Source organism: Notothenia rossii, assembly GCF_949606895.1.
Source record: "Notothenia rossii genome assembly, chromosome: 10".
NCBI lineage: Eukaryota > Metazoa > Chordata > Actinopteri > Perciformes > Nototheniidae > Notothenia > Notothenia rossii.
The window spans coordinates 36983657-36997733 of record NC_136908.1 but is presented as its reverse complement, the minus strand read 5'-3'; the positions used below and the strand labels follow the sequence as shown (position 1 = coordinate 36997733).

Sequence of the window (14077 nt, the reverse complement as noted above, 5' to 3'; positions counted from 1 at the left end):
AGGTTCATAGTGCAAAGTCCTGCTTCAAGCTCTTCCAAGGTGAAGGGCTTGGTTGGTATTGACATGTTCTGTTGGTTACCTGGAATGAATGTGGATTGATGGTGTGGGTTCAATGCCTAGTAGTGCTTTTTCCATCCCCTCGCTATGCTCGGCTCATTTTACCTTCTTGAGGTTGAAGCGGCGTTGAAAGGGAACTTCCGACTTTGTTATAGCATGGTTGATCGTGACTGAGATCGGTCACAAAACACAGGTCAGGGTTGTATCCTCTTCTCCAGAGGCAGCTGTAGAAGGATTTGGGGAGTTTGGCATTGTGAATCAGATCTAGCTGCATGCATGGGTTTTCAATCCAGCTTTCGACTAGTTCACCATCACTGTTGGTAGAATCATAGCCCCACATTGTGTGGTGGGAGTTAAAATGCCCAATCACAACAGCATACTTCTTCCTTCACTTAGGTGGTAGGTCAGTGCGGGGATCCATTGCTCTGCCTGCCACTGTTAGCACTCCACTAACAGAGGATGAACTTTTCCTCAAAAGCCTGCTTCCTTCTCTTCAAAGGCTGCCAACGCAGCAGAAGAACTTTGTGAAGTTTGAAATTCATAAATTAATTTCTGAAGCAAGCACAGTTGTGCTAAATTTGGAATTTGAATAGATTACCTGCCATGGGTTGACAATCTTTGAAGGGAACAAACCAGGCTTTTTATAATGTAATCTACTGTATATACATTTAGATTATAATTTTGTATTCAAATATCAAAATAACACGTTGTTTAATGTTCCTTTATTCTTTCGCCATCACATACTTTTCTTTAGGTTTCTTTATGGTCATCACATAATTAATAACGTAATTAAGGTGATTGTATTGTGCACAGTAGTGTAAAGTAACTAACTTTACTTGTAACAGAGTGTTCCTAGTAGCAGTGTGCTACATATAATCCTTTGTAGAAATATAAGGGACTGCATATTTTCACAATTTCATTCAATTTAAAGTCAAAATGTACTTCTATATATGCTTTGCCTATAATCATAAAGTCATTTAAAAAGCAGATGGTGGCACTTCCTCACACAACAATAATTCATGGATTTAACAGAAACAATTATATGAATTGGTGACCTAAATCTGGTGTTGGGATAGAAATGTTGCTCAATAGTGGGACCGTTCCCTCTGCATTGAAGTATGATGTGAAGACCTCCCTAATTCTGAAGGCCTCTCTTGTGGAGTTGTTGGCTGCAATTCTTCCTAGACCTGGCAGTGGCTCCACATCAACAACTGAGATGGCCCTCTGTGTGTTTGCCTGGGTTGTCCTGCGCAAGAAGTTATGGAGAATAAAGGTAGAACTTCACAAACTTGTGAACAGTGCGATCTGCATTTCCAGCACACCCCAGGGGCTTTCTCATCAGACCATGGTAAAGTGGCATTTATTGTGTCCCATTTAACGGGAAGAGCAGCAGCCTGGGCTACTGCAGAATGGTCCAGAGACACTGAACTATGTTACTCATTAGCCGACTTCACAGACACTATGAGTCGCATTTTTGACCACTCGTCACCTGCTACAGAGGCCAGCAGAAGGCTTCTTCAGATGTGCCAGCACAACCGTCAGGTGGTTGATTATGCCATTGAGTTTCGCACGGCAGCAGCAGACAGCGGGTGGAATGTTCGGGCTCTTCATGACGCTTTCCTGACTGGACTTTCGGATCCAATAAAGGACCAGCTGGCTCCTCTGGAGGTGCCACGAGACCTGGAGTCTCTGTCATTGCTGTATCCATCCGGATCGAGAACCGACTTCAGGAGAGGGAGAGAGAACGCCGCCGTACCCGTGACGGACATCCCAGTTTCCAGGGCTTTCATCTGAGAGCCGCTCCGCCGGGGGAAGTTTTCCTGCCCGCGGCTTCGGACCGTCAGAGGACAGCTCCTTCGCCTGACTCAGACGAACCCATGCAGTTGGGTAGGACCAGGCTTTCTTTGGAGGAGAGGCAGCGCTGCCTTCGGGAGGGTTGCTGTTTCTACTGTGGCCAGTCGGATCACCAACTCGCCTCATGTCCGGGAAAAGACCGATCTCACCAGCCAAGAGGAGGGCGCTGGTGAGCAAGCTTCCCACAGACTTCCCTCCTATTAACAATCAGGCCATTGACCAGGGAGTGCTTATAGACTCAGGGGCTGACGAAAGTCTTATGCACTGGGGCATAGTCAAACAGCTAAAAGTAAATACTGTTCCGCTATCTCATCCTATTAACGCCAGTGCTTTAGACGGTCGTCTTTTGTTCACTGTTGCCCACTGCACTGAGCCTATTCGGATCACTGTCAATAAGGACCATACAGAAGTTATGCAGTTTCACATTTTTGAATCTGCTCAGCACCCGATTATTTGGGGTTTTCCGTGGTTAAAAATTCACAACCCACACATTGACTGGCGCTCAGGGAAAATTAAGGAGTGGGGAGAGGATTGTATTAACAGGTGTAAACATTCACGCTCTGTTAATGCACCAATAGAACCTGATAAGATCATTATAGATCACCCTGACTATCCTGATCTACAGAAAATATCTCCTTGTTACCACGATTTAAAGGAAGCCTTTAACAAATCGAAAGCCATGTCACTACCTCCTCACCGATCTTTTGATTGCCCCATTGATCTCCTACCGGGGGCTCCCATTCCCAAGGGAAGACTGTATTCAATCTCAAGGCCCGAGAGAGTGGCAATGGATGAGTAGGTTTCCTCTTCTCTCAAATCAGGGATTATCCGCCCTTCATCTTCCCCAGCTGGAGCGGGAGTTTTCTTCGTAGGAAAAAAAGACGGTTCTCTGAGGGTGCGTTCACACCTGCCTTGTATAGTCCGGTTGAATCGAACCCTGGTGCGTCTAGCCGCTTGGTGCGGTTAATTTGTGTTGGTGTGAACACAGTCCGAGACCTCTTAAGTGAACTAAACAACCGGACTCTGGTCCGCTAAAATAGGTGGTCTCGGAGCGCTTGCTTGCGAACTCTGGAGCAGTTCATTGCTGGTGTGAACGCAGTCCGCACCAAAACATAGGAAGCGCAGTATTTACGTGTCACAAGAACGCAGATACCTTCATCAACGAAGCGGAGGGATCTAGATCGGCATGAAGGTGTTCTTTTCCCCATAATGACCGAGTCGCGGCACATTATCCCGCTTTTTACATGGCCACATTCTCAACAAAGTAACGACTTGACTCCCAATATTAATTGAAATGCTTTTGTGGATTTAGAAAATGATTTTATTGATTTAAAAAATTGTTGTATGTACTAATTTAAATTGACATGCATCCGCTAAGAAAAATTGTCCGTTGTTACTGTTTGAACTAACGTAGCAATGACAGGAACTGCTTCGATAGCATTTTTGAGGAGCTTTTTGATTACATATTTGAAAATATCGTTGCTTGCAAACTGCATGCAGTTTGCTTTTCAGCCAAACTGTATACAGTTAAATCGAACGGACTTCTTTTTGCAGATGTGAGCGTCCTTAACAACGGTCAATAAATCCTTGACAGCGGTCTGTCTGTTCTGGATTAACAACGTGTCACGTGTTCTGAATTGACCAATCAGAATCGAGTATTCAACAAAGCCATGTAATAATGTTTTTTAACGGACGTTGTCTGATTATATAATCATATGCCGGGCCGCTAGTGTCTGTTGATCTCCAGATTAACAACAACATGAGAATAACCTGCCGAAAGTGCCGATGCTCCATGGCGGAGGCTCCGCTAGAAATTGCCGGGATTTGCGTTTTCACCCCCTTAATGTCTGACCAATGGTTGAACAGCATTTCCGAGCACATGACTTGTGTTTAAAGTTTATTGTCCGTTTGATTTTGCCCGTGTGAACGCAAACCGAACCTTCTGAAAAATGAAACAATGTAACAAACTGTTGTCTGGTGCGCACCAGAGAGCGGACTATTAGGTGTGAATGCACCCTGAGACCCTGCATAGACTACAGCATACTTGTCAACCCTCCCGATTTTCGCGGGAGACTCCCGATTTCATTGCCCTCTCCCGGTTTCCTCCCGGGGTCATATTTCTCCCGCATTTCTCCCGATTTCTGACAAAATCAGATTTACACACGACTGTTTCCACTCGGACTTTAATACAGCTTCACCATTGTTTGGTTTCCATGGTAACACGTCTCTTTAGTAGCGCGCGCAACTCAAAGTCTGAGAGGGTGAGGCAGATATTCACAGAAAACAGAACAAGAACTGACAACTGCTCACTCCTTTCCTGTAAAATACAGGTCCAGCCCACACATATGCTCCATCAAGGACGGTGCTACAGGCCGCAAGTCAGTGCACTTACAACTACAATAAGCATGTTAATGTTAATCTAACATAATCCACTAGCACCCCCCCCCCCTGCATTTTGAAATGCTCCCGATTTCTGAGGTCTAAAGGTTGGCAAGTATGGACTACAGTCCTCTTAATGACATTACGGTAAATAACCGCTATCCTCTGCCACTCATGTCCTCTGCTACTTCAGACTGCCAAGATATTCACCAAGTTGGATTTAAGAAATGCTTATCACTTGGTTAGAATAAGGAAGGGGGATGAGTAGAAGACAGGAGTCAACACACAGAGTGGCCACTATGAGTATCTTGTAATGCCTTTTGGACTGTGTAATGCACCGGCTGTGTTTCAGGGTTTTGTGAATGAGGTTTTGCGGGAGTTTTTGAATGTTTCTGTGTTTGTGTATCTCAATGACATTTTGATTTTCTCACCAGACACTAAGTCCCATGCACCCCCTAGCGGCAGGCAAGAGCTCCCCTGTCTGAATTATTATTTGACGGTTATTGCTGCTCCCGCTGTGCATAATCTGTGTAATATGTAGCCAATAAATTCCACATTGTTGGTAAAATAATATTTTGGCCTGCCCCGAATGTTTTTTCTGTAGCCCCGGACAATTCTATCTCAATAATATAATACATTAACCGTGCTTTACTTGTACCTCATCATGACACTATAGGACGGCAGGATTTTAATTTCCCGTGTTCAGTGAATGCAACAGAGGCAAGACACTAGACCAATCAGAGAGTTGCATGGAAATAAAAGTGTGCTTGTGTCATTCAAGCTCGGCTCTGTGTGTGTGTGTGTGTGTGTGTGTGTGTGTGTGTGTGTGTGTGTGTGTGTGTGTGTGTGTGTGTGTGTGTGTGTGTGTGTGTGTGTGTGTGTGTGTGTGTGTGTGTGTGTGTGTGTGTGTGTGTGTGTGTGTGTGTGTGTGTGTGTGTGTGTGTGTGTGTGTGTGTGTGTGTGAGAGAGAGAGAGAGAGAGAGAGAGAGAGAGAGGTGCCAGCAGGGATCGTGTTGTTAGCATCTGGTTAGCTAGCTGCACTAACGGACATAAGGAGCTGTTTGTTCCACAACAAGCTGGAGGAGAGTCCTCTCCTGTCAGACTGAGAGACTCAGGTGAGATAAAGGACTCTCTGAGTGTTTAGATCTCAGTGGGTCTCAAACGGTTTGGTCACAAATTATTCAAAAGATTATTTCCGCGGCACACCTTCATATGATCATTATCGTTATTAAAAAAAACAAGAGAATAAAGGAAAAACAGTTATGAAATAATATATGGCAGTAAAACAAGAATACAGTTTGAAAGGGGAGCAATTTGTAAAATATACATAAAGAAAAAGAACATCTGCTTACAGTTGTGTTTCATATGGATGTTGAGAGATTTAGGCTATCCATAGATCTCTTAATGTTGCTCTCAAAGTGCACCAGATTGATGCTTTTAACTTCAATATTTAAAAAAATAGCTAAACGCCTTAACTCTCGCCAGGCTCGTCCGTCCGGTCCTTCCGTTCTTTTCATCGTGTCGGGTAAGCATGGCTATTTCCTCTTCTTGCACATTCTAGGTCTCTGGTTGACAGTTTTCTGGTTGGAATTTACAATGGAGAGTCAATTGGAATTGTTTACTACGGACTCTTCCATTGAGAGACTAGATGACTTCACAGTAGCAGATTTAGTGTTAATTGCACAGTTTTATGATGTGTTTGTGCCTACAAAAACAAAAAAACAAGAGTTAAAAGACGTCTTGTGTGCAGAACTAGTCGAGAAGGGTGTATTTGAGGTAGAGCTGAGACACAAGGAGTTGGAGGTAGAAGCCATGCACCTAAGGGTAAAAGTTCTGCAGATAGAGCGGGGAGTTGCTCTACCATCCAGTCCAACACCTACCCATAGATCACACACACAAATCCCCATGACAGTTTTGATGTGAGTAGGCAGATAACATTAGTTCCACCTTTCAGGGAGTCAGAGGTGGATACATACTTTAATAATTTTGAACGCATCGCTATTATGCTGCAGTGGCCAAAGAGAGTGTGGCCTCTGTTGTTGCATTGCAAATTGGTGGGTAAGGCTCAGGAAGTCTGTAATGCCCTGACTATTGAGGAGAGCCTCGATTATGATGTTGTGAAAGCCACGGTCCTTCGAGCGTATGAATTGGTACCAGAGACATACAGACAAAAATTTAGGAATGGTAAGAAAAATGTCAACCAGACCTATGTAGAGTTTGCGAGAGGAAAAGGTGGCCTTTTTGATAGGTGGTGTCGAGCCAGCAAAATCACATCCATAGAGGACATGCGTGAGCTCATTATTTTGGAAGAATTTAAAAATCAGCTGTCAGATCAAATGGTCACTTATCTGAATGAGCAGAAAGTTGCGTCGCTTGCTGCTGCCGTGGTACTGGCAGATGAATTTGTAATAACTCATATAAATGTTTGTTATCTTCCAGTTCACCGTGATCCTGGGGCAGGTGACGGAAGGGTAAAATCTCCTCCCTGTGGTAACACCAAAACAGCTGAGAAAAGGGAGTGCTATTACTGCCGTGAGCAAGGACCCTCATCGTCACCTGTCCTATTCTAAAAAGGAAGGAGCAAAAGAAGGGTACAGAAACATCGTCCCCTATAGATTTGATCCAAACCAAACCGCGCTCCTTAAGAAACGTTGCAACGAACGTGGAGAATAGCGCAATTGATGAGGTGTTCAGGCCACCATGCCTTCAGCGTCCGTCACAGTCCTTCGGAGTCCTTCACAGTCCTTCAGATTCCTTCAGAGTCCTTCAGTGTCCGTTAGGGTCCTTCGAGTCCGTTGGAGTCCGTTGGAGTCCGTTAGAGTCCGTTGGAGTCTGTTGAAGTCCTTTAGAGTCTTTATGAGTCCGTTAGTCCTTAAAGAGTCCGTCTTTAGAATATATATATATTAGGGCCGGGACTCGATTAAAAAAATTAATCTAATTAATTACAGGCTTTGTAATTAATTAATCGCAATTAATCGCATTTTTAATCACATATAAATATTTGACCTGACAACAGTGAGAAGCAATTTTTTCACATGGATTTTAGTATACCATTGAATAATGACTGAATACATAAGCTTGAGCAACAAAACATTGTTTATTTTTTTCAAGGTGGCACTTCCACCAACAGAAAAGTGCAATTTTTGCCATAAAGTGTAGCAATAGCATATTTAGGAATATAGTACATTTCAGAGATTCAGGTAGCCTATAGGTAGGTAGACCATCTGTAAACTATAACACTTTGTTTTTTAAGTATAACACAATACTTTCAAGTACATTCAGAACATTGGAAACCCTGACTATTAGAAAACATCTCTCTGTTGCTTCAGAGGCCATAACAGACTTTGTTGATTTACCAACAGTTGATTTAAAAAATCTAATACATTTCAGTCCAACTCTCTCAATAACCTTGGCCAAAACAATAAACAGTTCAACATAAAGTGCCAGTTGCGCCAATAACATAATAAATAGTTCAACATAAAGTGTACTGTACCATTTAAAATAAAATAAAAAAGTGCCAGTGATTGACCTCAATCCCTCCTATTCTTCCAATATCCTGATGAAAAATAAAATCTCTCTGTTGCATAGGCCACTGTTTGATCAACGCGAATTGGGTGTGGGTCCTTGTACTCCGAGTCGGGCTAACGTCCACGCTAGCTTCCACGCTAGCTGCTATAGGTTTTGCATTGAGGTGATACTTGAGGCTTGATGTGCTGCGGTGATATGCAAATTCCTTTTTGAATAATTTGCAAACAACCGTGCTCTTATCGATGCTTCCATCCGTCCGTTTTTTAAAACAAAATGTCCCATCCACGGGGCCAACCAAAGCGGTCTCATCAGCTTGTTCGTTCATGTTTGACTATTGTTCACTGTGGTTTGTTGTTGTTTGAAGTCATGAACGTTAGTTGGTGCTCCAGTATAATCGGTACCCCTGAAACTCATCCAGTGAGAAACGTTCCACGGTGCAAAGATAAGTGCGAATAAAATGCGTACATTTTTTTAACGCGTTAATTTTTGTGTAATGAATTAATCTTAATTAACACGTTAAAGTCCCGGCCCTAATATATATATATATATTATATATTTTTTAAACCATATATCTGAGTCAAACATTTATTTAGGGGGAAATGTTTGATTTTTAGTTGGGGGGGTGTTACGACCCTGGGTCGTTAGGTCATTTGTGTGTGCATTTTTCCCTCCTCCTGTGTCTGTGTGTGTGTGTGAGCTAGCAGGTGGTGCCCGTTAGCTGATTAGCTACCTCCTGCATGCTGATTGGTCCACCTGAGGAGACGGGAGCATATTAAGCTACAGCCGTGCAGTTCCTCGGCCGCTCTCACTGACTCAACTTCTCCTACTCCCAACGCGGTGCTTATTCTGAGATTATGTTCTATGGTGCTGTGTTCACACCTTGATATCGTTGTCCTTCTCCTCTGGCTGCGGGCCATTTATACCTTACCTGTCTTTGAAAGACAGATGTATGTTCTCAGGAGTACAAAACCTTTTTGTTTTCTCTTCCCTTTTTGCATTGATAATTTTCTCCTGTTTAAGTTAGTGTAGGTAAGAAGCCTGTATATTTATTTTCTCGGTTAGGTAAGATTTTGAGTTCTAAGGTTTGTTTCTTTTCTGTTGGTTTTGTTACTCCTATTTTTGTATAATTTTTGGTAAATAAATTTACCAAACGCTTTCTCTGACTCAGTGTCCGTGTTCTTGGGAGTGGGAAGAGTGGGGGAGAGTGCATTTTGTGCTGCGCCTAGGTTCCCCTAGACCTGGGCGTAACAAGGTGGACACTATTTTTTAGTAGGTTCCACTTCACACTCTCTTTTCATCCCGGATCTCAGAATCAAAAACCTGATGCCTTGTCTCGCCTCTACGACCCAGAACCACTTGCCATAGAGCCCAAGATCATCCTTCCACTAAACCGTGTGGTCGGAGCGTTTTCCTGGCAAGTAGAGTCGGATGTAAAACAGGCTAATGTTTTGAACCCGGCACCTAGCGAGTGTCCAAACAACCTGTTGTTTGTCCCTGTGTCTCTCCACTCCAAGGTCATCCACTGGGCCCAAACGTCTGTGCTCTCGTGCCACCCTGGTGTAAAGAGGACCATGTTCGGGATCAAGCAGCGGTTCTGGTGGCCAGCCATAAAGAAGGATGTGGCGGAGTATGTAGCGGCTTGCCCTGTGTGCTCTCGGAATAAAACCTCGTCCCAGGTCAAGATGGGCTTGCTTCAGCCGTTGCCGGTTCCCCAACGTCCCTGGTCACACATTTCCATGGACTTTGTGACAGGACTCCCATGATCCAGAGGCAAAACTACTGTCCTGACAGTGGTGGTTCTCCAAGATGGTTCATTTCCTTCCCCTAACCAAGCTTCCCTCTGTCAAGGGTACCGCAGAGGTCATGATGAACCAGATATTTAGGATCCATGGTTTCCCTAATGACATTGTTTCCGACAGGGGTCCACAATTCATTTCCACCTTCTGGAAGGAGTTTTGCAGGCTCATAGGCGCCATTGTCAGCTTGTCTTCAGGTTATCATCCTCAATCAAATGGACAGTCGGAGCGTCTGAACCAGGAACTGGAGACTACGCTACGTTGTCTCGTCTCCCAGAACCAGTCCACCTGGAGCGACCACCTCACATGGGTCGCGTTTGCCCACAATACTCTTCCCACGGTGGCCACAGGTTTCTCTCCTTTCCATTGTGCCAATGGCCACCAGCCTCCGCTGTTTTCAGCCAACGAAGGAGAAGTAACGGTTCCATCAGTGCATGCCATGATCAGACACTGTCGCCGAACCTGGGCAGGTGCTCGCCAGTTACTTCTCAGAAGTTCGGCTCGGGTGAAGGCTGTAGCAGATGTCCACCGCAGGGCCGGTCCCCTCTACAAACCGGGTCAGAAGGTTTGGCTTTCTACCAAGGACCTACCGCTTCATGTCGCCTCCAAGAAATTGGCTCCGAGGTTTGTGGGTCCATTCCCGGTATCTAAGGTCATCAACCCTGTATCTGTGCGCCTACGACTCCCCATGACTATGAGAATACATCCCATCTTCCATGTCAGCAAGATCAAGGCCGTGCATGAGAGCACACTCGTTCCCACCTCCAAGCCCCCTCCACCGGGTCGTGCATTTGAGTCCTTACCTTTGAGTATCCAAGTTTGTGAAAAAGACGTATCTCGGCTACAAGTTTCATACCTGGTCGGCTTGGCCGGTCAGACCCAGGTGGGTCTCTTGCATACAGATGGTCAGTGGTTGCAGAATTGGCTACTTCAGACATTCACGGTACGTCCACACAGCAGCGTTGCATGCTTCAACGGAGACGCTTCCCATTCACTTTGAATGGGGTGACGTTACGCTTTGCCGAACTGCATTGTGGTTCCGTCGCCTCACTTTACCTCCGTTGCTCGCTTCGAAAGTTGAGAAAAGTTCAACTTTTCAAGCGTTGACGGAAGCGCCAGCCAATCAAACCGCATGCTTGTGTGTCCGGGGTGGGAGATTAATGTGATTGGTTGTTGGTCGCATGCCAGATACGCCCACCGGCAAGCTTCAACGCGACGCTGCCGTGTGGACGTACCGTCACTGTGGTACAGTGTCTGTTGTCAGCATTGCCCGGGATGCGCCACATGGAGGCTTCTGCTTGCAATCCCCAATTTCATTTTCATGCTAATACTTTTGTAATTAAGTAACATTTTGAATGCAGGACTTTTACTTGTCAGTGAGTATTTTTGCACTCTCTTACTTCTACTTTTACTTCGGTACAAGATCTGAGTACTTCCACCTCTTGAACCACTATTGTAATTTTGATGAGATCGACAGAAACTAAACTTCCTTAATAGCTAATATTGCTTTGTGTCTGTTGGCTGTGCAGACAACTTTTTCCACGTATGCTGTAAAGACTTAATAAGGTATTTGATTCTAGGTCAGTGTGTGGATCCGTTACCTTGCTCCTGTGAATTTGCACCTCTCTAGGAACCAGCTTACACTCCATAATTGGCCCATTCTGGTACTTGAACTGGTTCCCAAGCAAGTTGCCCTTGGACTGCTCATTCGTTCAAAAAGAGAATGGCGCTCAGCACTGTGTATTGAACATAGAAACATACTGAGCTAGCCCGCTAACGGTCACTGTTCTGTGCATGGCATTGGTATTTCCAATGGTATGTGTTAATTGCAATGGGATATTTTCCTCCCATAACTCTGGTTCTGTGCTGAGGCCTGTTCCTCTGTGCTGCTCTGTGTGGTGTAGTGTTAATAGCTTGCCACAGGTCCATTATATCCTCTGTATGGACTGCTTTTATAACAGTTTCTCCTTTCATTCAGTTGCAGATGTAGGGCAGCTGTCAAAAACATGTTTTTGTAAATCTTTTTGTATAATGAGGATCTATTATTTATTACTATGGTTTATAAGAAAACTCCACAGAGAAGACGGTTTGTTTAAAAAAAAAATAAACATTCCAAGTTTGAAACGGTAGCATGCAACAAAATCCTACTGCAGCCATATTTTCAAAACCTGCAACAAAAAGTAAAATAAAAATGCTGTTTTAATATATGACAGGCTGCAGGGGTTGTTTTATAAATAAGATGTGCTGTTTTAACCCTGCATTGTGTCTGACAGGCTGACATGAGCAGCGACAGAGCCATGAGGAGGGAAGAAGGAGAGAGGCTGGCCAGAGTGAGTGTTTCATTCATTCTATAGCCGCGTTCACACCGCGTACTTTGCAGTACTTAGTGCCGGCACTTAGTGCCCCAGCACTTATTACCCCAGGGCACTAAGTACCAATCGCGTTCACACCGGAATACTTTTCCCTGAGGGAAGATTAAGCAAATGAGCCGCTGACGTCACTTCGTCGGTTTACTGGCAGGCTGCAAACAACTTCACGGCGTATACTGCCACCCAGAGTCCCCGACCGGAAGTCCCCGGAGTTGGGGACTGGCTTCCGAGTAAATCGCCAGAACGCCGACACCTCCTCATCACTCCACCGCTCCCATGTTTTTTTTTGTGTTGCCATAAGTTATTCTCTCTCCGTTGGTGTGCGTGGCTAATGCTAATGCTAATAATGCTAATACCACAAATACAATGGCGGCTTCACAAAACTTTTCAGAGTTTTACGGGGCGTGGTTTGCAATTCGACCAGCCAATCAGAACTGGGGCACTTTTCCCCCCCAGGATAGTACCACCTCTTTAGCAGGCACTAAAAATGGGGGTTAAAGTTCCCAGCACTAAGTACTCTTTTTGGTGTGAACGCAACATAAGGGGTACTAACGGAACTAAAGGGGAAAAGTACGGGGAAAAGTACTCCGGTGTGGACGCGGCTATTCACTCACACTGTTCCGACTCAGTGATGCTGACACCATGCTCCTCTGCTTCTCCAGGAGTACTCCGTTCCTTTCATGGAGACTAGTGCCAAGACAGGAGTGAACGTGGAGCTGGCCTTCACTGCTGTGTCCAAGTATGAAACTCTTTACCTGCTCTATATCCAGTCTGAGAGAACTGAAGGAATTATTAGCTTCTACCTGTCTAACAATATACTAACACTGAAGGGGTTTAATAGGATAAAACATTTTCATCCTGTAACGTTTGTGCTTACAGATGATGTACCAACCATTCATGTCATTACTAATTTGTTCACCCATCATCAATAATATGCAAGAACATTAACATGTAAATGTTTGTTGAACGTTTCAGCCTATTTAGCAATCCATTTAATACATAATATATTAAAATATAAATATTGGTAACATTCCATTGAGAAGTATTTAAAGACAAATTCATTAATTTCCAGGGATGATTTGATAAGAACATGTCCACGTTAAATAAACTAACAAAAAATTTAATCAAATGGTATAATAGCCATCCAATCATTTATTTCTTAAAAGGCCATTACAATATTAACCAAGTTGCAAGTTCACGGATGCTATAATGTTGTTTCGTTAAAGGTCCATCCTTTCCTAAAGGTCACCTATTATGCAAGTGTTACTTTTTTATGTCTTTTATACATAAATATGTGTGGAGACACACAAAGTCTCCAAAAATATGACCTTCTCTCTTTTCCTCCGTACCCACATCTAAAAAAACGGCGGTAGAGCGGAGCTGATTCAGATTTTCTGCGGTCATGACGTAATATCGAAAATCTGGGCTGGCTTTACGTTGAACTCCATATACAGTCACTAGATAGCTGAATCCCCTCCCTCAGCTGTTTGTCTGTGTATTCAGCAGGATTTCTATGAGAGGGACTTAGAGTAAAGTTGTTAATACATAGAAGAAGAAGAAGAAGAAGAAGAAGACTTTTGCAAAAACACTTTATTTACATACGATCAATTATACATTCTTCAAATAAAAATGCTTCATTGTGCAATAAAAAAACAAATCACTTGAAATAATACATTAAAAACCTATGTCTTAAAAACTTGTGCAAAGTGCAAATCTTCTTTGATAAGAGAACACACAATGTCATCATAGCACCAACGCTGTTTAAAAGCGTCCAAGTCCCCAATGTGCTTATAAAAACGATGCTCCAACCAGAGTCTGGCTCTGATGTTACACAGCCAGATCGCTTTTTCCTCTTCCTCTTTCTTATTTTCAACACTGTTTCTCCTGCTTAAATAAATGGCCATTTTTGCTTCGCCAGAGAGGTAATTCAGGAGCTGCCACTTTTCTTTATTTGTTTTCTTGTATGGAGCCCCCATGATAAAAACACTCTCGGTAAAAGCTATACTAAAAGGACTAAAAACCAATGTTAAAAGAGAGAAGAAACCCGTGAGTCTCTTGCACTCTGTAAAAACATGGAAAACAGTCTCACTAAAA

At 43.8% G+C, this 14077-nt stretch overlaps 1 protein-coding gene across 1 annotated transcript in view; it reads left to right on the top strand.

Annotated features, from left to right (window-relative positions):
* Positions 1-14077, top strand: part of LOC307022365 (ras-related protein Rab-37-like) — a 104312-nt gene that overhangs the window by 78989 nt on the left and 11246 nt on the right. Inside the window, exons 7-8 of the mRNA XM_079655151.1 lie at positions 11888-11944; positions 12646-12722. Of these exons, the coding sequence (XP_079511277.1) occupies positions 11888-11944; positions 12646-12722 (134 nt within the window). The remainder of the gene's footprint in view (positions 1-11887; positions 11945-12645; positions 12723-14077) is intronic.